Source organism: Gallus gallus, chromosome Z (assembly GCF_016699485.2).
Source record: "Gallus gallus isolate bGalGal1 chromosome Z, bGalGal1.mat.broiler.GRCg7b, whole genome shotgun sequence".
NCBI lineage: Eukaryota > Metazoa > Chordata > Aves > Galliformes > Phasianidae > Gallus > Gallus gallus.
The window spans coordinates 54,491,790-54,515,949 of NC_052572.1; the positions used below are offsets into that span (position 1 = coordinate 54,491,790).

Below are 24,160 nucleotides of genomic sequence, written 5' to 3' on the forward strand. Positions count from 1 at the left end.
GCAGCATCCAAACTTTACCAGTACACAAAACACTCAGCAGCTACTGGCAAGCTCCACGAGTCTTTGTTGCCTACTAAGCTTTCTAGAAAGTACTCAGCCAGCAAGTTAATCACCATACAGAAACAAGCAGGTTAATTTAACATAGAGACTGTGTCAAACACGAACAACTTTCCAAACGAGGTATTAAGCCACGATTTTCCAGCAAGTCATACGTTCCCCAGTTTTTTGCCTCAAACTCAAAATAGTTGATTTACTGCAGATGTCAGCTTCTTTGCAACTGCCAAACTCCTCCTGTCACATGCTCTCTCAAACATCTAGATAGTTCCTATTTTAGGAAAAATGTGTTTTGTTTTAACTTTTCCTTTACACAGTTTCTTCATAACAATACTTCATGTCATTCTGAAGTACAAGTCTCCCCCCTCCTCTCCCCAAAATACTTTGTAATTATTATTTTTTCTCCGGAAAAATTCTACCATAAACGTGAAGCACAGTATAGTGTCTTTATTTAAAACAAATACAACAAGGTGTCAAACAGCAGCCACATTTTGCCTCCTACAAATAATACTGTATTGGAAAGCACAGCACCTCAGCTGAACAGAAAAAAAATGACATTAGTGCTAAATGTAGCCAATGTTGGTGAAGTTAGATTGAAAGAACAATAAAGGTAAACAGAAAGCAGGCATTCTAGGTCCCTCATAGCTAGTAGTTTGACATCCAACTCTAAACTACCCCATTCTCCCCTTCCAAAAGGGGTCTGGCAGCACTAGGTGTACCATGCCAGTTTTACACCTTTTTGTGCAGCAAAGAAAAAACTCCTAAAGGAAACAGGTAAAAAAACAATTAAATTAAAGGCCTTAGACTGGGAATTAAACCTGTGTTTAAATCCCTAGATCTCTCACTAGATTTATTTTTTTTTTTTTTTGAAGATATTACATCACTTTTTCACTTTCCAAAGCAGTCCCACCAAAACTCAGGTTCGTTGCACTTTTTCCTGTTCTTCCTTAATAAGTCTTGATAGCCAAAAAACTCACTCATCCATCTCAATTGCAATCCAGAAACTGAAATACTCAGCCCGAAAAATCTCCTCTGACCCTATTCTTTCTTCTGTAGTAAACACTTTCATTTCCATATGAAAGCTTCGATTGTTTATCATTTTTTTCTACTTTAATCTTTACATCAACTGAAATTACCCAAGTTCCTCTCCTTTCCCTGTAAAACCCCCCCAAACACTCAAAAGCACTCCTGTTAATGTATCATACAGTTCACCATATACCTATGTTTCAACATTTCCCTGAATTAGTCTTACAGTGCAAATTCAGCATGCATGTTACAGGCTCAAGACTGTCAGATTAGAGTGGATGCACACGTGTTAATCACAGATTTAAAGAAAAAAATGCTGTGGTAGGGTTCACTTTGAAGTCAGAAACAAAAGCAAACACTACTCAAAAGAGAAGTCAGAACAATGCATGACAAAGGTTTAGATAGTACACAATTCTGACTTGCATGAAATGCTAATAAAGACTAACAAAAATCCTTGAATGAAATCCTCTTAACCTGGATTGAATTGCTATTCAATGAGAACTTTTGATTCAGCTTTTCCAAAACATCCGTTTGGAATGATCACAGAGCAAGAAAGATTCCTTTTGAATTTTCAGTTAATTACCGTAGATAATCATCTTGACTTCCTCAAGTCTTCTGCACTGTTGGTGGAACACATGTCTTCATACTCCATAATATCTATCACATATTGTAAACTAAGAACTTCCTGCTCGCAAATGAAGATTTGAAAAAAAAAAAAACCCCACTGTTCCACAAGGGGGTAGCATTGTGCTAAAACCTAAAGAGGCTTGTTTCATTCTGCCTTTAATTCTGATCGCTTCTTCAACAGCATTCCATTGCAACGTCAACAGCTGCAACTACACATTTTGAGTGAAAAAGAATCTGGAAACATGCAAAAATTTCACTAGTACTGTTTTTCTCCTTCAATACAAATTCTTGATTTTATGCCAAATCGTTTCACATCTTCATCTAATCAGAGCCAATTACCTCAGGGATGATACTGTCACAAAACCATTTTGTCTATTATATACTGAATAGCAATATATTCTAAAACAAACACCATTCCTACTTTGATCCTTATGGTCAAAAAATCATTTGTTCTTAGGACAAAATATTGATATTGCTAGGAACCAGTGGAAACCAAAGCAGCCTACCCTACATTTAACAAGGCCTTATTCTGTAACAGAATAATGCTAAAGAAATCTGGCATCTCACACATGTTGGGATTAGCTTGTTTTACAATCACAAGCAAAGCTAGGGTGTAACTTCAAATATGATTTCCTGAACACTGAAAACTAGCATTACTTACTGCCTTGGACAGACACTCATTTGTAACACAGCGAAGGGCTACACTCTCTCTTCTATTTGGCATCCCCAGATACTATCAGCATTCAATATTATTCTGATTGCCCAATTAACTGTTCCAGACAAAACCAACCTGAGAAACTGCCCATACAGAACATGCAGCACTGTTCAGACCAACCAAGGGACCTCAGAAATATCACTGACTTTATAATCTAAATGTGACAACCTTAAAAACCTTTGTAATACTGACAAGTGAAGCAACAGTGGCATTACATGTTTCAGTATTTCACATAGGTAAGCACAGAAGCTGAACTCCACTCACCACCTGACAGAGCAAGAACAGAACTTTGAGATTTTCCTCAAAAAAATGAAAAAAACTGCATTTGACCAGAGCATTTAAAAGCCAGCTTCACAACACTTAAAACCTAGTTTAGATACCAGAACCTCAAGACATCTCATCTGAAAGCAAATATGACAAAAAACTCAGAAAACTGGTCTTCAGCATACCCTCCCTTCGGAACACTAAACTTGCTCGGGATGGATAAGATTTTAATGAGGAAAAGGTAATGGTTGCTTAATACAGAGTATATAAATCATCCCTTCAAAGGGGAGCTAAAACGTAGTCTATTTCAACAGACACTATTTGCAAAGTAGCAATATGAAGGGAATCCCCACACAGTACAACAGATTACAGTCGAATTCCCTTCTAAGGTGGAAAAGTTCAGAAAGTATGTTGCCAGATGGAACATTTCTGCATGTCACCAACAAACTGTCTTTGAGAAGGATCTGAGGTCATCACTAAGACTTCTCAAAACCTCATCACGGCAAAATCTATGCATCATTAGGTGAAGCCTGAAAGAGAACTTAGAAGTGGTTTATTTGGTTGGTTTGATTTATTTTTATTTTTGCTTTTAAAGAACATACAATCAAAGGTTCCCCGTACAGGCATACTGGAACATGTTCCTGTCTCAAGCAACGTAAACTAGCAGTACTTTGGATGAGTCATTTAATTTTTGGAAATCTCTGAAAATATCATCCACCAATCATTGTGAAACATTCAAAAAAAAAAAAAAGAGGATCACTGAATTCTTCAAGCATTCAACATAAACAGAAAATTAGCCTGTCAGTGATTTCATCTCTAAAATGGAAATGCAAGCTACTTAAGCCCTACTAGAAGCATTTACATGGAGTACTGAGGAGGTTCACCCTTCTTGAAGGCTGACAGAACTACGCTAGTAGCGCAGAATTTCAAGGGCACCAGACAAAGCTCAAGGCCTCTACTTTCCATAACTACCTTTTGAAAATTCTAACTTCAGTATGCAATTGAAAAAGAAAATACAGTTGTGCTGTCTTTATGGCTCCAATCTGTGCAACGCATTTCACTCATGTTCTCAAGATCATAAGTAATACGTCTTCTAATATGCATCTGATGATTTCCAGTATAAGATGTTCTTTCAGTTGGCTTGTTTTTTACTAAGTTTTCTTGATAGTAACCACCTCATCTGTAATCTACACACCACAAGACATCCTCTGACCTTAACAGAATACATTCAATCCAGTTTGTTTGCTTGCTTCCAGGACTAAAGATAGGAAAATATATGCCATTTGAAAACAAAAATTATTATGCCAAACATTTCTTATTTTAGTACTCCCATGTCTCAGTGTACTCACTACTGATAAATTTGAGAGGTTAATTTCTAGGAATACAAACTTTTGTTGTTTCTGTGAAAATTTCACCAGAAGGTTAGTAAAGCCACAGAAGTCTGATTCTTACTTCATCTCACATGTTTACTAAATCAGACTGTAAAAGCAAACATTGAGACCTACAACACTCTTGCAGCTCCAAGTGCTGTACAGAGGATTCACACACTATATCCTTCCCTGAAGTAAGGAAAATGTTCCATCGCCTCATACAGCCTGTGAGTAACAGGACTCAATCCACAGCATCTTCCTGTAGCACTGTGGGAGAAGAAGCAACCAGAGTAGCACATCTCCGAAGTTGCAAAGAGATTATGCAGACTTGCAGTTGGAAAGAAAGGGGAAGAAAGGAAGGAAATCAGGCCTATGTCGGACCAGAAGGTCAAAAAGGCTTTTGTTTTCTGAACAGCACTTAACCTTCCTCTCTATGGTCTAGAGTGGAAACACAAGAGTCCCTCACATCTTGTCATCTCCCCATCCTTGACAAGGTTCATGAAGCTCACTTTCACTGTGCCTGCAAATTGCCTAGAGCTGGCCTTAAGACACTAGTGATGACCACGTAGCTTTCATCTTGGTCCTAATGCATGTCAGAAGGCTGCCAAATGAAGTTTTTCTGTTAAGGCTATTATACCCCACATTGTGGAACTTACACACAGAAAGGTTTAAGACATTTAGTAATTGCTTGTTATTGATTCTCTAAGTGACCAACACTATAGAGGAACCACATGGTAGAAAATGCAAGAGCCCACTGCAATGGCTATCACCTATATGCCCTTACCATGAAACTACCATTTTTCCCCTTGGAGCTACCTTATTCTTTCATCATGCCTTTAACTCCTTACAAAACAAGAACCTTAACACATGACTTCCTCCACACATAGTTCTACTGCCGCTTCAGAAAAGCATATCCCACTCAGTAAGGCAGTCAGGGAACAATGTCTCAGACAAAAAACTAGTATTTGGCCAGGTAATTAAAATCAAGTCTTGTGTGTAAGGGATGAGAATGTTGTACTATTTAGCTTCACAGTGCTTTATCCTCATTTGAAATTTTCCAAATGTTCTACATCAGTCAATTTGTTTCTATCTCACAAGATGTTTTAATAATGCAGTGATAAAACTAGAGAAGGTAATAACCACAGTAATACACATTTCCCTAAAGCACCATAGAAAAATACAACTTTGAAAGTGAGACCACCATATCTAAATGCAACAGAGAAGGCCATTTTTCATAGAATCACCAAGGCTGGAAAACACCTCTAAGATCATTCAGTCCAGCTGTCCACCTAGCACTAGTAGTATTTTCCACTAAACAAACCACATCCCTCAGTACAACATCTAAACATTACTCGAATACCTCCAGGGATGGTGACTCCACCACCTCCCATTCCAATGCCTGACAGCTCTCTCAGAAAAGCATTTCCCAACGTCCACCTTGAATCTCCACTGGCACAACTTGAGGCCTTTCCCTCTAGTCCTACTGCTGGTTACATGGGAGAAGAGGCTGACTCCCACCTTGCCACAACATCCCTTCAGGCAGTCGCAGAGAGCAACAAGGTTACCCCTGAATCTCCTCTTCTCCAGACTAAAAAATCCCAGCTCCCTCAGCCACTCCTCATAAGGCCTGTGCTCCAGTCCCCTCATAGCTTTTGCCCTTCTCTGGACACACTCCAGGGCCTCAATGTTTTTCTTGTAGTGAGGGGCCCAAAACTTGAGATGCGGACTCACCAGTGCTCTGTACAGAGGGACAATCACTTCCCTGTTCCTGCTGGCTGCACTATTTCTGATACAAGCCAGGATGCCATTGGCCTTCTTGGCCACCTGGACACACTGCTGGCTCATGGTCAGCTGACCATCAACCAATACCCCCCCCTTCCCCCCAAGTCTGTTTCTTCTGCACAGTCTTCCAACCCCTCTTCCACAAGCCTGTAGCACCGCCTGCAATTACTGCAGATAAAGTGCAGGACCCAGCACTTTATCTCGTTGAACTTTTATTACTCCTCAAATTACACTTGAAAAAATACAAATACCTCATTAGCTTTTAGTATCTTAATTAAAAAAAAAATCTGATTTGGTTCTATTTTCAGGATTTAATACTCTCACAGGCAGGTTCTAGGTACTTCTCATGTACTGCTCAAACTGCCCAGTAGGTGGTACCACACTACACCAATAACATTTATTCAGCAGGTCCAAGAACAATTTAGCCACCATTAAAGCACTAAAGCAAACAAACAACGCACAACGTTTTAAAAGAAGAGCTCTGAAACACTGGTCCCACTACTATCTTAGCTAAAACTCACTGAAAGGGGGAATTTGTTTTCTTAGAACCACACGCTACTCCCAGCCAGCTAGTAAGCTCTTGGTATACAACTTTTTATTTTAAATATCATTTTTCCCTAATGGAAAAACAACAATATGAATTTACTGAACATTGTCCAAAACAAAAAGTGATAAACCATGCCAGTTTCATAGTTTGTTTGTCCTACTACAATATCACTGCTGAGAAAGGCAATATAATACAAATAATTCTTCAAGATTTAACTATTACTCTTGTACTCTGTCCTGAAGTACGCTAAAATGTTCTGCACGTGCACACACACAGCCTTAATCAATTCTTGACAACACCAATTATATATCCTGTCTACCCAACAAGAGCAACCATGCACTTTCTGAACATTTTACACACAAATCTGAAGATTTTTATCTCTTCATATACAGTGGGACACCATGCACTAAACTGGAAATTGCTCTATAGGCTGCTGAAGACCCTGAATTTATGAAGACAACATTTCACCAAGAATCAAAAGTCTATGCTTCAAAGCAGCAACCTTCCTGACAAGCCAGAAGGAATCCTTCCCCATCCTCCTTAACTATATAACCACCTTACCTACATTTTAGAGAAAAGACAGATAAAACACTGCAACTCCTGGACTAAAATGCAAAAAGCAAGCATGGATGAATTTTAACAAGCTTGTGGGAGTCCTGGGCAACTCTTTCCGGTACGATGAGAAAGCAGCTGCAGGAGATCACTTAAAAACATTTTTCAATTAGCCAATCTTGTCTAAGGAATGCTTTATTTTGACTAGCAAAATACTACCATGGAATCCATCTCGAAACATCCTACAGTAACATTTGCTGTGTCTCCTAATATCTGTTTTTTTTTACTTTTACAAGTTGCTGACAATACCACTAAAAACAAACCAGTTTCTCTGATACACATTAGCAAAAAACAAAAAACAAAAAGAATGACAAAAAAAAAGGCATATTAAATAGTCACTGACACTTCAGTGCTTTGTCTGCTTCATATCCTGATCAGGGTCTTCATCAGCTGTCCTTTGAATTCACACAGAGAAAATCAGGTTACAGTTTTAACTCCTGGCCTCCTACAGAACAAAGATGTCTTCACTAACACCACCATGGACTTCCAAACTTTTAAATAACAATAAGTTAAGTATCTTCTCAGATGAAAGTATTACAATCCACATATCCAGACATTTAAAAACCAAGAAAATTCTAACATGCCATGAAAACTAATTCACAGTGAAAGGTTGCCAGGACATACTTTACAGACCATTACAAAGTAAATAAAAACTGCCATGTACTCTGCAGCAACTCTTGATCAAGCAGATTTGGGTTCCTAATTGAGTATTTCATACAATGCCTCAAATCTTATCTTCCTATTAATACAACTTGGCCTTCAAAACCCTCACAACATGAAAGCCTGCGAAAGTACAGTAAACACATTAAAATTAAACAAATTTCATTTATTACCGCATAGAAAGTTTGTAATGTGGCAGCAAAGGAACTGGCACCAGTCACGATCTTATTTAACAACTCTGTTAATCTGGGAAACGGCAAAGAGCACGTGAATTCTATTAACAGAGAAATACTTTAACTGTGGAGAGCTGTAAACAGTGCCAGGGCAAGAAAATAACAGCAACAACATCAGCCTAAATCCTATATCTAGTAAAATCAGTGGCAAAGTTTCTCATTGAATAGAACAGGACCAAGTTCCTGACGTGCTTTCAGGACGTAAGATAAATAGGTTAACATCAACTGAAAAGGAATTAGGCTTGGAAGAACAACATCACACAATAATTAGTTTTACAGCGCAAGAAAGTTTTCAGTGAAGAAACATTAAGAAAACTCTAAGGAGTAATTAAACAGAAAAACTGGTACTTCTGCTACGCCCTGCCAGAATTAGGCAGTCTTCGCAGAAAACACCTTTGCATACTTTAAGAATGTTACTTAAGAACACTGGCAAAAGAGGAAAAGAAAGGAAAATCAACAAGGAGAACAACATGTTTCCTATCAGGCATTACAGAGAACCAAGGTAGTATGGCTCAAACAAGCAGAGAAGTTCAAAGGCTTTACAGCTTGATAGTCTACTATCTGCTGTTTCAGACAGATAAGAGAAAAACATCAACTGCCAGCACACCTGGAAGAGGCAAAACTCCTTGGTTTTTCTTGCAGAAAATTCAGCAGAAATTAAATATTTTATCTAGCTACAGCCCATACATACTTCTGATGTCTGAAATACACTCTCAGTTTTATTTCTTTATCCACCACCAGACCCACTCCTGACACTTTCATAAAACAGGGCCATGGCAACCCTATCTCCCATTCAGCACTGAGAAGAAGCAGGATTTAGCACAAGTAGCGATGCAACGTGTATGCAGCACTGGCTGGGCAACCACAGGGCTAGAAGTGAAGAAGAGCAGATTTCAAAAACACCCCCAGTAATGCCTTGTGAGAAAAGCACAACCCACAGCAGATGAGACTTATAGTAAAAACCTGAGCAGAGTGGTCTGGAAATAAAGAGACTTTTCATGTCAAGAAAACAAAACCTGAAAGCAGCCAGGAGAGGGAGGGAAAGAAGCAAGCAATGTCTAACAAAAGACAGGCCGTAGCTAGATTCCTCCCCATTACCCAACAGGCTTTGTACAACTTTATACAACCCAACTAGCTTTATAAAGATGAACACTTTCAAACTTACAGCCTAGTTTCAACAGCACCATTTTGAGTGACACCACAATGGCATAAAAAAAACTATCTTTGCAGAGCACCACACAAGGTCTCGACTTGCAAAAATAATCCGGTTTCTCTGAACACAAAAGAATGTGAACATGACTGTTTTAAAAATGGAAATATGAGGCTAAACTACAGTATACTCATCTATGCAGTAGCAGTGTTTTACCCTGGGCTCTCAGGCATTTTTCTTACTATGAACATAAACAGACTGCCTTGGCAACTGCTTCTACTCCCACTCTTTGTCAGAAAACAGCTTCTCAGGCAGATAACAAGCCCGCAGAAGCTACAATTGGTTACAGTGGAAAGCTACACCTGAAAAGTGCTGTGGGAAATGTAGTATTCTAAAGCAAGAAAAGGTTTTGTGCAGAATTCAGTCAAGTTCTGCACTTGTCCCATTCCCTTCTCCACTGCACACATTCCTTTGCTAGTTATTCCTACAGTCCCTAGATTCAGGAGCCAACCGTATTAAGGCCCACCTTGCTTTCTCTCCCTCTCAGTAGCAACAGTACCTCTAGTTTTATCACTTCTACTTTTTTTCTTCTCCTGTTGTATTGCATATATATGCATAAAGAACCAGAAATTATTAGAAATCATTTTCTAAACATTTCCCTTACAGTCCCATCCACTCTTTACATAGAAAACCCAGCTCCTTTTTCAGGCTGATTTACTAACAATCCTAACAGCATCTGAAAAATAAGGGGTCAAATAATTTTCCTAAATAGCTATCACAAAACGCTCTAAAAGCCATTACTGATCTACAGACGACAGCTCTCAAATCTTCAGTAACTACTGCTCTTTCTACAATTAGCTCAGACAAGTTTTAAGAAAAACTGCTATTTTTAATAGTTCTGCTCAAACCCTTCCTCAAAGAAAACATGATTTTCAGGAAAAACTTCATAATCTAACATGTTAAAAAAAAGCATCACCTGGTACAAGCATAATAAAAGTTATTGTGCCTGTCAAAAAAGGTAGGAAGGGATCTACTTACTGCAGCAAATACCAAACAGACGTTCATCAGCTTCACTATTATTGTGTCATAAAATCCCAATCATATTAAGAAAGGTAAGAAAGGAAAGGATAGTTCATTACTACTCAAAGAACAGAAAACAGCAACCTTCCTTAACAAGGTTATCTGTCTAACAGTGCACTAAGACCAGTATCCAAAGCATGTGCTTTCAAGTGAGGTGGGATAGGACAACAGCTCTTCAAAGTTACTGTGGTATCAGTACGGCTGTTCTGCTCTATTTGCTAGAAACACTAGAAGGTTCACTAAAATCAAGACCAAAAAACCAAAAACCTGTTGATCTGTCCCACTTAAACCCCATCTCTCAAATACTCCATGCAAAATTCCAGTGAAAAAAATTCCTAAGTTCTCTGGTTCAATTTCCCCAAGAGTCAGGTCACACAATTTCACGACCTTCCTTTAGAAACCAAAACCAACACAAACAACTTACTGCATTCTCACGTTCTTCCTCCGAATAGGAGAAAATAAGTCATCCAGCCTTGCAATAGAAAATGACATAGGCCATTAAACAATGTCAAAAACTTTTACAAAAATACATTCCCACAAAGCATCCATCATCATATCAAAGACTAAAGTCTAAAACTGACAGTTACGCTAGGTTCCTGACCTGTTCCTTTGCAATAAACGTATGACAATTGCATAAAAGCCACTTATCTACCACAGAGCTCTAAAAATTTGGAAACTATGCCTTAACACGCAAAAAAACTGAAATGCACTACAATTTACTGAGATTTGCTGAACTACAACAGAGCACAAACATAATGACACAGCATTTTATCAAAACAGACATCCCACTTCATAATTTGAGAAAAAAAGTGTCAAAAATAACTAGGTCTTATTATTCTTTGCTGTAGGTACCACAGATAGTAACTGAAGTTACAAAATGCACAAAACAGTATGTTAATGATTAGGAAAAATCAGCTGTACAAGCAGGTCTGACAGACCTTTGTTTGAAGAGACTTTTAAATCATCAATTAGAAAACTGAGCAGTCTAATAAAGATTTTACAGGAAAAAACCCTATATAATGAAGCTAGGGAAGGTGGAGATACCAAAGATTTTTCACTGTGTTATGTCATAGTCTCTTCTGCATCTCGTATCAATATAGTACAGTAACAAATGCTGTGTTTTCCAGTTTTATTTTAACATTTTCACATCAACCTAAAGCTCTGGTCTTTAGTTCCTATCACACTGTGCTCAATTTCTGCATGGAAAGGTGTTTTTTTGCTGGCTAAGCTGCTGAGCTACCCCACATTCTCAAATGTTTGTGAGAAGAACGCTCACCCTCATACTCCTTCCTTGTTTAGTTAGTACCTTCTTAAAACACAAATATTTTTAGGACTGCCGCACTACACACTGTGCTGGGTTCTCAATTTTGGTATGGGAATGCATTTCGTAAACATGCAGCTAGTTTTACCACGAAGATAGCACAGCCTCCTAGCACACGGGGGCTCAGTAAAGAGCTTGGGTATGAGCTTGAAACTCTCCATTTACTTTGGCAGTTTTCAAGGCGGTGTCACAGAGGAGCAGGGATGGAAAGAGACCCCTGTGGCCTGTTCAAGCCATCTAGGGTACAGAACGCCTACGTTCCCAGGGCAACTTTAAGCCTACTGCTACTTTAACAGGTTTTCTGAGCTCTCTGTGGATCATACTGAAAACAGTAAGCATTAACTGCTTTCCTTATAGGATTTTCTGTGTGTGCTAGAGCTGGTAGCTACCTCACTCTGATGCATCATTCAGCTGAGCAGTTCAGCCCCTCATGCCTACCTGCAGTTTAACTTTTCTGGAAAAAGGTTATGACACTGCACATGAAATACTCTCCACATAATATATGTTTTACTCATAGGGTTTTTTTGTTTGTAGTTCACATAACAGAACTAAGCACAACAATTTAGAGTCAATGGAACAGACAAATGAGAGAATTTCTCTTGTGTACAATTAGAAAACATTAGAATTATTACAAGAGGAAAGCAAGAGGATTCATAATTCTGTTATACACAGCTTCTTTAGTCTTCTTATACCCCAAGGTCTGTTCTGTCTTGAATATAGGTCATCAGATCATTGAAAATATTTCCTTGGTATTTTCTCATTTCTGAGACATTCCTCACAGTCCATGCAGCTCCTCTGGAGTTCCTGGATTAACAGGAAGAGTCATAGAATAGTCAAGGTTGGAAAAGACTTTTAAGACGAAGTCCAACTGTCCACTGACCACCAATGTTGCCCACTATACTGTATTCCTTAGTACCACATCTATACGGTTCTTGAACACTTCCAGGAACAGTGATTCCACCACCTCCCTGGGCAGCCTGCTTCAGTGCCTCATCACTCTTTTGAAAAAGTTTCTCCAAATATCCAATCTTAATCTCCCCTGGCACAACTTGAGGCCATTCCCTCTACTCCTATTGCTAGTTACAACACCCACCTTGCCACAATCTCATTTCAGGCAGTTGTAGAGAACAATAAGGTCACCCCTGAGCGTCCTCTTCGTCAGACTGAAGAAATCCATTTCCCTCAGCTGCTCCCCATAAGACTTGTGCTCCAGGTCCCTCACAATTCCACCGCCCTTCTCCAGACACACTCCAGGGCCTTGATGTTCTTCCTGTAGTGAGGAGTCCAAACCTGAACACAGCACTGAAGCGTGGCCTCACCAGTGCTGAGTACACAGAGATGATCACCTCCCTGCTACTGCTGGCTGCACTACTTCTGATACAAGGCAGGATGCCATTGGCCTTCTTGGCCACCTGGACACACCGCTGGCTCATGATCAGCCAAGCACTGACCAACAGGACCTGAACAGTCTTCTAGCCACTCTGCCCCAAGTCTGTAGTGGTGCATGCAGTTGTTGCAACCAAACTTCAGGATCCAGCACTTGGTCTTATTGAACTTCATCCCATGGGCTTCAAACCATCCATCTAGGTTGTCCAGATTCTTCTGAATGGCCTTCCTACCACCACACAGGTCAACACTTCTTTCAACTTGGTGTCACCTGCAAACTTAGTGAAGGTGCTCTCAATCCCCTCATCCAGATCACCAATCCAGATCATCACTCTTGACTAGCTGCCAGTTGGATTGAACTCCATTCAACCACACTCTGGGCCCAGCCCTCCAGTCAGTACATTACCCAGCAAAGGGTGTATCTGTCTGTCCAAGCCATGGGCTGCCAGATTCTCCAGGAGAATGCTGTGTGAGATAGTGTGAAAGGCCTTCCTGAAGTCTAGGTAGATTACATCAACAGCCTTCCACTTGTCCACCAGACAGGTCACCTGGTCACACAGAAGGAGATGAAACAGGTCAAGCAGGACCTGCCTTTCATAAACCCATGCTGGCTGGCTCTCATCCTCCAGCTATCCCACACAGACCATGTGATCTCACTTGAGATGCTTCATAGCCTTCCCTGGTACCAAGGACAGGCTGACAGGCCTGTAGTTCCCCCAATCCTCCTTACAACCCTTCATGTAGGTGGGAGTCATGCTTGCTGACAAGTGTCCAGTCCCCTGGAACCTCTCCAGTCAACCAGGAACACTGATAGATGGTGGAAAGCAGCTTGGCAATCATGTCCACCAGCTCCCTCAGCACTTTCAGGTGGATCCCATCTGGCCCCATGGACTTGTGACAGGTGGAGCAGTAGGTCTCTGTTTCCACCTGAATCATAGATGGGAGTGGGAATGCAGTTGTTATTCTGCTCCCTATCCCAGACTTTGAGGTTAGGGGGTATAGTACCCTGATGGTAAATGCACTGACTGTTAAAAACAGATGTAAACAAGGCATTGAGAGCTACATCACTGCCTCTCCTTCCTTGCCTATCCCTTTTGAAGATCTTACAGCCATCCATTGCAACATTCCAGTCATGGGAGCAATACCACTGTGCTTCACTAACAACAACTAAGTCACAGTCTGTCTGCCACACTATGGCTTCCAGCTCCTCCAGTTTGTTGCCCATGCTGCATGCATTGGTGTAGATGCACTTCAGCTGAGCCATTTGACTCGCCCTAACCCTGGCACTGTTCCTCCAGGCTCATCTCTAACAAGCCTTATTTTAACCCTTTCCCCCTTCACACAAGCCCCACCAGCTCTGCTAGTGTCCACTTCCCCCTTTGAGACAGGTGAAACCCATCTGCAGCCATCAGGCCAGACACCAAGCAATCAGTCCCATGGTCAAAAAAGCTAGAATTCCTGCAACTGCACCAGCTTCTCAGCTGCATATTTATCAGGTGGGTTTTCCTGGTCCTCTCAGCATCCCTTGCTGCCACTGAAGGAATAGAGGAAAATACCAGCCATACTCCTTCTCCATCAACTAAAAGCCCCAGAGCCCTCAGGCTTCTCTTAGCAACTTCACCACTGCCAGCCTGAACTATCAGTAAGGGATAACAATCAGAGGGGTGAACCAGACTACAGAGTCTCCTAAGGAATGTTCCTAACTCAGGCCCCAGGGAAGTGGCACACTTCCTTACAGGTACAGTCTGGCTGACCTACGAGACCTTCTGTTCTCCTCAGAAGGAAGTCACCTATGACAATAACTCTTTTCTTCTTGGCAGAGGCTGTCTTGAGGCATGGAGTCAGCTGCTTCACCCTAGACAACCTCCTGGGTGGACCTTCCACTGCATCCCCACTTCCCTCTCCCTCAAGTTTCAGAGCCTCAAACTTATTATGCAGGGTCACCTGGGACACAGAGGTAGGTAGGGACAGGGTTTGCCTGTGATGCCAAGCTGGGACCAGTTTCCATTCCTCCCCATCTCTTAGGTCTCCTTCCTCTACCAATGGTGGCAGGGCAGGGGGTCCACCACTATTTAGGATGTATCACCCCAGTGCCTCACTTGCAGGTATAGCAGGGAGTTGATCCACCAGTTTACCTCCTGCTCACATTCCCTGATGCTCCTTAACCTCTCCACCTCCTCCTCGAGGTTTTAGCACCATAGGAGCAGATCATCCCCCTGATCACATCTCAGACAGATAGCATCCCTGCTGCCCTTCACCAGCAGGGACAGGCTCAGGTACTCACTGCAGCTGGAGAACTGAACTGACACATTTTTGGGCAGGCACTCTGTCTGGATTGACTCACACTTTCTGGAAAGAGTGTTTGGCCTTCTGGAGACCATGGTTAGATTTGTAGTCTGGGAGGCAGCCAATAGGTGAGCTGGTGTCCTGCTAGCACTTCCTGCTTCAATGCCCTGCATGAAATGCCCATGCCATGCCCTTCCAATGAGCCACACCCAGCCATCACTCCTCCAAAGGAAGGACAGTATGGACATTTACAATTGCTATATGCTGCCAAGATCTCCAGATGCTCAGCACCATGATAGAGCACACAGGCAGCATTTTCTTCCACAGTAGGGATGTTTCATGCTGTGGCGTACTATACAGCTAAGAAAGTGTCTGCTTTTCCAAGAGCATTAATTAATGAAAAAACATTAAAGAGAAGAAAAATATGTTTTGAAGAAGTTCAGCAAAATGCTTAACACAAATGCTTACAAGTAATCATCTGCTGCTGACCCGATACACTTGTTTTAAAAGAGTACACGGCAATGTCCCTCAAAGCCAGAATCAGAAGTCCTGCACCTTGACCAGTATCAGTCCAGAGTACTTGATTCTTGACTAAGCAACTGTATGCTGACACATTGTTCTCAACAATCCACTCCTTTCGTTCTGTAGTCACACTCCTTGAATTCTTCATGCTTCCAGGAACAAAACACTAACACAGCCCTGAGTTGTACTAACTGGCTCAAACACTCTGCAGATGGTAGTATCATAACAGACTAAACTCCTGTCTCCCCAGAAGCTATGCAGTCTTCAATTTATACCTTTTTTTTTTTAATATGACAAAGAATTTGCATCTTGCAGATCCTCTGCCACACCTCTACAGCAAAATCTCAAGTTATTTTCTGAGATCCTCACAAAAATCTTCCAGAATAAGGAACACTTGATATTCTGTCAGACCTCCCCTGGCAATCCACAGGCCTTATACCAAAACAATCTGGGAAAGGGTACTTTACAGGTCACAGCATCTCTTTTTTTTTCCTGCAGTCAACAGAGCAAATGGTCTCTCCACCTTTACATTAGGTTTTCTAAACCGAAGACAATCAAGGTAGAAGACTGCTGGAATGCTTATTTGACATCTTCCAGAATCAAGATACTTCTCACAGCTTCCACTGCATCTTCTTTAATCTGTTTGGTATTTAATATAATCAGCATATGCACATCTACACAAAAGAAAAACTGGTCACTGTTTGAAGGTGGAACAACAGACTCGTCCGTCTATACAGTCAGAGACCCAAACATACTTGCTAACATTTGTTTCATCTGAGCAGCATACACAACAGCAGGGGACAAGTATGGAATACTGTATGAGCTCTGTTCATCTATATTGGAAAGTTTATAATTACAGCAACAGTTGTGCAATCTGTAGCTTACTTCTGCAAAGCTATAAGTGTCTTTTTTAAAGGGCGTCCTGAGTTATTTCCCCACATTAATTCATTCTCTGTAAACCTGACTTTAAATGGAAAAAGACTACTTGACTACTTGAAACACATGAAGAGATGATACTAACAATAACTTGGGTGCTGAAGATAATGGACTTATTTTTGGAAGGTAAGAAGGCAAAGTCCTAAGAAACTTTGCAAACTGCAGTGGTAAACCAATACTTGCCTAGTTGTGAGCTAAGTTCCACCATTATTATCCCTTGTGAAGCTTCTCTTGCAGACCTGATTTCACAAGTGAACCACAAGCTGCTTCTCACTGTGTAAATTTTCCACTTGCAGAGACAACCTCAGCTTGCATATTTATACACACAGAACAAGAGTACACTTAACACCGTTTGTGTAAAGCACACCTCATCTTTACTGCCTTATTAAAAGCACATGCAAATTGTTGCAATAAGTTATACACGTGCTTCGTTGAAGTGAAAGTGAAATGACAGGACCTTGAGCACAGACAAACCCTTGTGTCCAAACCACAGATTTCTTCAGAGGTAGTTTCCTTCTACTATAAAAGCAGGCCCAACCATCCAAGGTTTATGTATTAAGATTTCCAGCAGTTTCAAACTCATTCCAGGTAAACACTAATCTCTAAGATTGCAGCTAATACACACGAGTGCTGGCGAGTTACGCCAAAAAAATACAGTAACAATAAACCTCTCTTGCTATAATTATTTATCTGGAAGCAAAGACAAGTTAAAGGCAATCACACAAGAAGTCCTTACATGATTACATACTAACATGATCTACTGCTGCTTGAGAGAGGACACTCGAAGTAGGTACCCAGGGGATATCACAACTTCAGCAGTTCACAGCACTGCAATCCAAACAGCCACCTCCAGGATGCCTCCAAATAATTCTAATGCCACTGCGGGCACGTGCTCAGATGTTTGCTGCCAGGAGCTGCCATCGCATTCCTGCCACACTATCAAGCATCTGGAGAGTAACTCAGTTGGTATGAGGAGGTACAGAATTTGTTTAGAAGTTGGTTTAGAATTGCAATATTAATATTGATGTTCTTAAACAGCTTTCTCCATCTGTCTAATTACTTCATGCAAATTCCCTGACTGTTTATACATAAGGATTTCACCTCATCCTTTCAATTTCCTAGGGTAAATACAGTTTAAGAAAACTGGCCAACAGTAATATCCTTTATCCAACAGTACTTGCTGCTTTATTATCAATAAGCTGAAAGAAATCAGACATTACATACCACCCACACTTGCAGCCATTTTTAAAAGTTTTATACAATGACCCTCCTCAACAAGCAGTTTAAGAATGGTTCAGTGTTATCCAGGTAACCAAACAGGATTGTTTCCTTAGGCTAGGGTTAGTTGTGTTAACAAGCAATACTAAAGATCTGCTTTTCAAAGAGGCTTCCAGAGGCAGGCATTAAACTTCAGCCACGTTTGACGCCAACATGGGCCTACAGCTTCCCACATCTTTTTGAAAAAATACCCCCTCTCTACGTAGAGAAATTGGAGAGGGACAGAACAGCAAATGGAAGAAAGAACACCACCAAAGAAAAATGAAATTGAGGGATAAAGTTCAAAGACAAAAAAAGAAGGAAAACAAAGAAGAGAATTTATCCTACCAGAGACAGCACCTCTTGTCAGTCAAGACAAGAAACATTGCCTCCCAAAAAGAATCTGGCACCAGGACATAGCAGAAGTGATGGGGGAAGACCAAATCTGACCTGAGGTAAAAAAAAAAATTGGAGTTATGATCCAGATTTTTTATTTTTAATTTTTTTAAACTCAGTTTGATGTTTCACTCATATCTTGCAGGACGTTTAAGAGAAATTGATCATAAAAAAAACAAGTCTTTCTTTAGCTGTGTTTTGTCACTGATGATAATGGGATGACCCAAATCAAAAGTGGAACAGTATTTTCATAAAAAAGTGAAATTCTATTTGAAAAATAAAAACAAATCCAGAATACCAGAGTGCACGTAGTAATAGATGAAAACAATGTATGCTACTGAAATATCCTGAGTCAAAAAAATCTGTAAGAACAGACTTGCACCTATAAGTCTCACAGAAATGGACTACACCACCACTATTCCTAGCTTGAGTAGAGATGCCTTTGAGAATAATGAACTCTGTACCTGATACTCTGCTGGAAATGGGAGAAAATTGTTTCCCACGTCTAGGTTTCCTGTTTGACTGTAATAGAGATTAAGGAGATTTTCCCAAGTCTACCATTACAAATGGGTACAACTTTAAGATAAAGTCTCCTAAAAGTTCCCAATAAAGCAACCAGGATTAAAAAAGCCTCATGAAATTCACTGCAGGGCGAGAAATAGGCAGTAAAAACAAGAATTGTGGTGTTTAGGCAAATTATACACTAAATATAATAAAAATCACATTTGAAGACCAAAAAATACAAATTCCATGAAACAAATCCAGCCTCCCTCTAACATCCACACTACATCTTCAACAAATCTGGAAACATTCATACAAATATATATTTTGCCAAATACCCCGGAGGCTCCTGTAAGTTAGATCCATACTTAAAAACTGAATTCCAAGTGAGAACCCATGACTTCCAGTGGCAGAAATAATGCAAGCACCTCTGAAATACAGTTCTGAGACCTATGGATTAAGAGAAATTACATGAGTGATAGAAAGGCATATGAAAGATAAAGACATTTTGATGATGATGCCTTGCAATTTTAACTCAGGACAGACCTTACTCATCAGCTTAGCAAGCATCAGTAACCTAAGTAAAAGTTTTTAAACAGCTCAATATTGAAGCCTTGTCTTATACATGCTGTCCACCAGTAAAGCTACTGAGCTTGTCTATGCTCTGCACTGAATTCAAAACAGTACTATTTCATTGTATCAAAGTTATTATAACAATGCTACACAAAGATGAAGGCATGGGTAACCACAAGAATAATAAATACAGAATGATGATAGGAATAAATTCAAACTAGATGTTTAGGTGATGCTAGGGGAAAGATATAGGAACCAAAGAGAACATGAGACTTGAGATACTCTGCTGCCACATTCAAACCTGCAACAGTCAAGGGACCTGTAGCATGAAGCTCAAATCAAATCCAAAGTTTTAATTGCTTGATCTGGATATTTGGCAGATTCAACCTTCACTGGAATAAAACAAACAAAAAAGTTCTACAACACATTACCAACTGTATATATATACAAACACTTCAGTTTTCACCACCCTTTTGAATTAATGGAGTACCATCTTATCTTACTAGGAAACTGAGATTATGGACTCACACAGAAAGAAGTTATCCAAGGTAAACATCTTTGCAGTTTCTAACCATGCAGAAATTTCTCCTCACATATGTTCCATGCTGCTAACATCACCCTGAGCTCTGAGTATTTCTCTGAGCTTGGCATGCACAAGATGCAAACAGTGACATGCAATGCCAGTTCCATACAGGTGAGTGACATTTCTGCCTCTAATCAAACATGTAAATCTCTCCTCTATTATGCTAAATCTTCCAAGAACAAAAAACTGAAAACTTACAACCTTGTTGATATTAAAATACAGTTAACTTTGTATCAACCAATGATCTGAATCTGCAGGAAATGTAGTCTTACACAACTATCTCATTGAGTGCACCATTCAGCAAATGAACAACTAACTGTTTTATAATCACTGGTCTGTCTGAGTCTTCATTTACCACACACTCTTAAAAACTTGCATTGACCATAGATTTCCGGATAGAGAAATACTTGCAGGGAAAAAGCAGAAAGACTTCAGTGTAGCACAAATACTGAAGTACTGTGAAAGTTAATCCAAAGTGGTACAGTTCTTCCCCTAAAATTGATGAAAACAAAACCACAAAGATTGAAACAGCAAGTCCACTAAATCTAGCTGCCGAATTTGAAATGCCAAAGGATTCATTTTCCAGAGCATTTGATTTTCTATAGACAGGTGTATTTTCAAATGACATTTCTTAGTTATTACGGTTGCAGCTGCAAATGTCCGGATGCCCAAAGCCTGGATCAGGCTTTCATAAAGTTAAGAGCAGGAGTTAACAGCTACCTGTGAACTGTCTCCTAAGTGTCTTCCACATGGACTGTGCAGCAGAGAAAGGAAGTTGTGTAGATCCAGTTCCCATAGAACTGAACCATTCCCTCAGCCTGCAGTGCCTCTACCTGCTCTCTCCGCACAGTTCCAGATGCAGAGCCATGCTCTAACATACAGTAGTCTCCTGCACACCCCAAAGGAGGATGGGGGTAACACATGGCCCTGTCACTATGCCTCACAGGTACTCAAAGAAGGTCGTTACTGCTGTCTGCACAGCTGAATTCTGACACATCCTAACTCCTGAGGGCTCAAGTGAGCACAGCTCTTCAGAGGTGTTGCTATGTCCAGCTGCTTCTTGAACGTGCTAACTCTTTCTGTATTAGTCATTGTTCCATTCCTATAGTTTTTAACTGTAACTGAAGTAAGAATGGCACAACTGAGAGCAGTGACAACTCACCCTCAAAGTTGTTTAGTATTAGTAGTGTAAACAGGCAAAGCACTTGAAAAACTTTATTTAAGATGCATGATTTCTGTTCGTCCAGACCCACTCATGCAACTTGTGCAGCTCTCTAAACCTCCTCTGAATCCCTCCCAGTCACCGTCAGCCCGAAGTTACTTAACCACTGTCTTCTCACCACAAATCCACCTAGCGATGGTAGAACTATCACAGCTCAACACCAGTTTTTATTGCATAAGGTATACACCTGAGAGAAGAAGTGGTCTGTCTTTACACCTATTTTCAGAGGACCTTGTTCACACACTCTGTAGGGACACCAGCATACTGCTTCACATGCAATACTCTTCACAAACCAATAGACAGAAATCATTTTTTAAATGAAAATGTAGCTGCCTCAAAACTGAAAAAGTCTCATGCTGGTTTAAAATATCAGTAAAGTACCCAGCTTTTTTATTATTAAATGATGATTCAGTTTCTTGCTGAATACAAGAAATAGTTTAATAAAGCAAATTACCGTGTAGCATTATTTTGCATCACATTTGCAGCTGTTCCCATTTAGCGTTAACTTATTTTGTTTTCTGAACATATTCTCACCAGATAAATTATCACATTAGTGGATTTTCAGATATGCACTATACTTCTAATTACGGTAACATGTTAGAGCATACAGAGTACAACTAACACTACAAAAACTTCGGTGTACGCAGTTAGAAAACACTTTCTCAGAGTAACATCTTAAAGCAAATTTAGAAAACCCACTGTTTCATGGCACATGTGAAACTGTCAACTTAATCTTGATTTGTTGCCTACAAAACAGATTTAAATAACAGGAACATATGACAGAATTTGTCGTTATTTCATATTGTGGAACAGCAAAATTCCGCATTTGGAGATGAAACCAAAGTATTAAAATGCATCAGAAGGGACTAAATTATAACAGGCTCACACAAGCATTTCTTCATTAATAAATGCAGTGCTTCATTGACTGGATTGTTTGATTATTTTGTATAAAAGATGTGTAGTTCCATTACCTGAATTAAGAGTTTTGCATACAAAAGCACATTAATTTTGCCTTTGGTGGCACTTATATAAATTACATGAAATGTTAGAAGTTATCAGCTGCTGGGTGCTGTCTGGCATGAAAGAAATTTGTAGTATCCCTCTGCAGCTCAAGTACAATACACTTATTGCGTAATTTGGAGGGTCAGAAATTAGTTTGCAATGTCTTCCAAGACTTTATTATGGATAAAGTTTCATTAATGTTCTGTATACGACTATACAGAAAACATCATTGGCCCAGACTTTCAACAGTAGAGCTACAAGACTGGAGTTAACATTACCTTGATATTAACTGTTTTCAAATGGTTGGCACCTGTAGTTCTGTGCATTTCTTTCTAAGACACGTTTATTTACCTCCCATCACAAACAAGGTACTTGACTCAAAGACATTTGTACACACACAAAAAAATGACAGCACTGAAGTTCCACTTCCTTTTATATGAGAAGTTTGAAGCCAGCAGGCAATAATTTCAGAACTCCACTGGGCCTGACAGTCACTGCTCTGCCTTTATATGTTATTAACATCCACACTGTACTTCACTTGGAACTGGGATTAAATGCAGAGCTCTGCTGGTTCATAAGAAATGCTTATGAATGCTTATGAACACATGACTTCTACTCTGCTAGTTTTATGAAGCTTAAAGAACATATTCCTAAATGCAAATAAGAAACATGATGGAAGAGGGGAAGGGAGGAGAGGCACAGAGCATGCTAGAGATAATCACATGATTCAGAAAGTCCCTCTGGCATCGCTGGAACAGGAAACCAGAATTCTGGTCCCTTGGATGGCCAGTAATGCTACAGCAATCTTGTTTCACCAAAAAAAAAAAGAGACTGCAAAAGTCTTCTAATGATATCAATGGAAGTTACAGTTTTCTCCTTTCTGCTTTTCTGGGTGCTGTGCACCACTGTACAATAGAGCCATTACTCAATGCATGTGTACAGAACATAAATTTACAACAAGCAAAATACCTTCTGCTGTATGTTTCAGAATACAAAAATTCACCTGTCTGTTGCCTGGTAGTATAGCCAAACATTATACCACCACATTCCTAAACAGAGGGGCTAACACAAAAACACAATAAATCACTCCTGAAAAGGCAATGACATGAAATGCAAGACCTAGGGCTGACCTCATGTTGCATTCTAGAAAACCAAAGGCAGGGAATAACTAGTTCCTTGACACAAGTCACTGAGCAAAGATGGTTTTAAAAAATTAGAAATGAGCAGCTATAGCAAAAGGAGGATAAACACTGATGATTGCACTTGCCAGTACTACCAGAAAGCCTCTGAAAGAACATTTAAGGAAGGACGAACAGTAATTGAAGTTATATTTTCATCAAGCGGGGAGAAATGTGAGCCCAGAGCTCACTGGTGAGAAGGGAGCACGGAGGAAAGGGGGATGGTGAGATTTTTTTTTTCCTGAAAGATAACAAAATAGATTTGAAACAAACAAATCTTACTCTGCACTTCATAGATGATTACACCAACAAAAACCAGAGGGAAACTCTAGTGGCATGTAAACGTGTATCTCCATCAGATGCTTTATGGCCTATTTATGAGTACCAAGATATTGGAAAGGCAACTTCTCCAGCATTTACCCTTCTGAAGACATCCATTCTTATCACACAAGTGGTACAGTGTTCTAAATTACAACAGGCACAATCAATAAATAGAGTTTGTAACTTTCAGAATGGGACAGTTTCAAGGCAGAACACAGAAAAGGTGTGACTTACTAAAAATACAAACTTGCTTTTCCCTGCACCAAGATATCCCAAATCAGCTCCTCTCAACTAAATCACACGGGATCAAAAATTTCAGCTACAAATGGCATTATACAGACCTGAAGCAAGGGCTACTTTTGTGTGAATATTTCACTTCAGGAGTTTCTGTATCTCTAATGGAATGAAGTCTCTAATCCTCCTTTCCTAGGAGTTGGAAAAGCACGCTTCCAGTATTAACAGACGCTATCCTAACCCTACAACAGAAGTCAACAAAAACTAAACACGTGAAATAAACAGAGAAGCAGCGAGAAACTATTTCAGTTTTTCAAAAAGA

At 40.0% G+C, this 24,160-nt stretch overlaps 1 protein-coding gene across 5 annotated transcripts in view; it reads right to left on the minus strand.

Annotated features, from left to right (window-relative positions):
- The window catches only part of KCMF1 (potassium channel modulatory factor 1), a 55,883-nt gene that overhangs the window by 29,097 nt on the left and 2,626 nt on the right, over nt 1-24,160 (minus strand). Inside the window, exon 2 of one of the 5 annotated variants that reach the window (XM_046905624.1) lies at nt 18,177-18,278. The exons of 3 other annotated variants lie outside the window; for them this stretch is intronic. Coding sequence is in view for 1 of the 2 variants with exons in the window: in XM_046905623.1 (XP_046761579.1) it covers nt 1,664-1,676 (13 nt within the window). In the remaining variant the exon portion in view is untranslated. Of the gene's footprint in view, nt 1-1,663; nt 15,340-18,176; nt 18,279-24,160 lie in introns of those variants that run through there. One more of the 5 variants, XM_046905623.1, reaches the window with a different exon arrangement.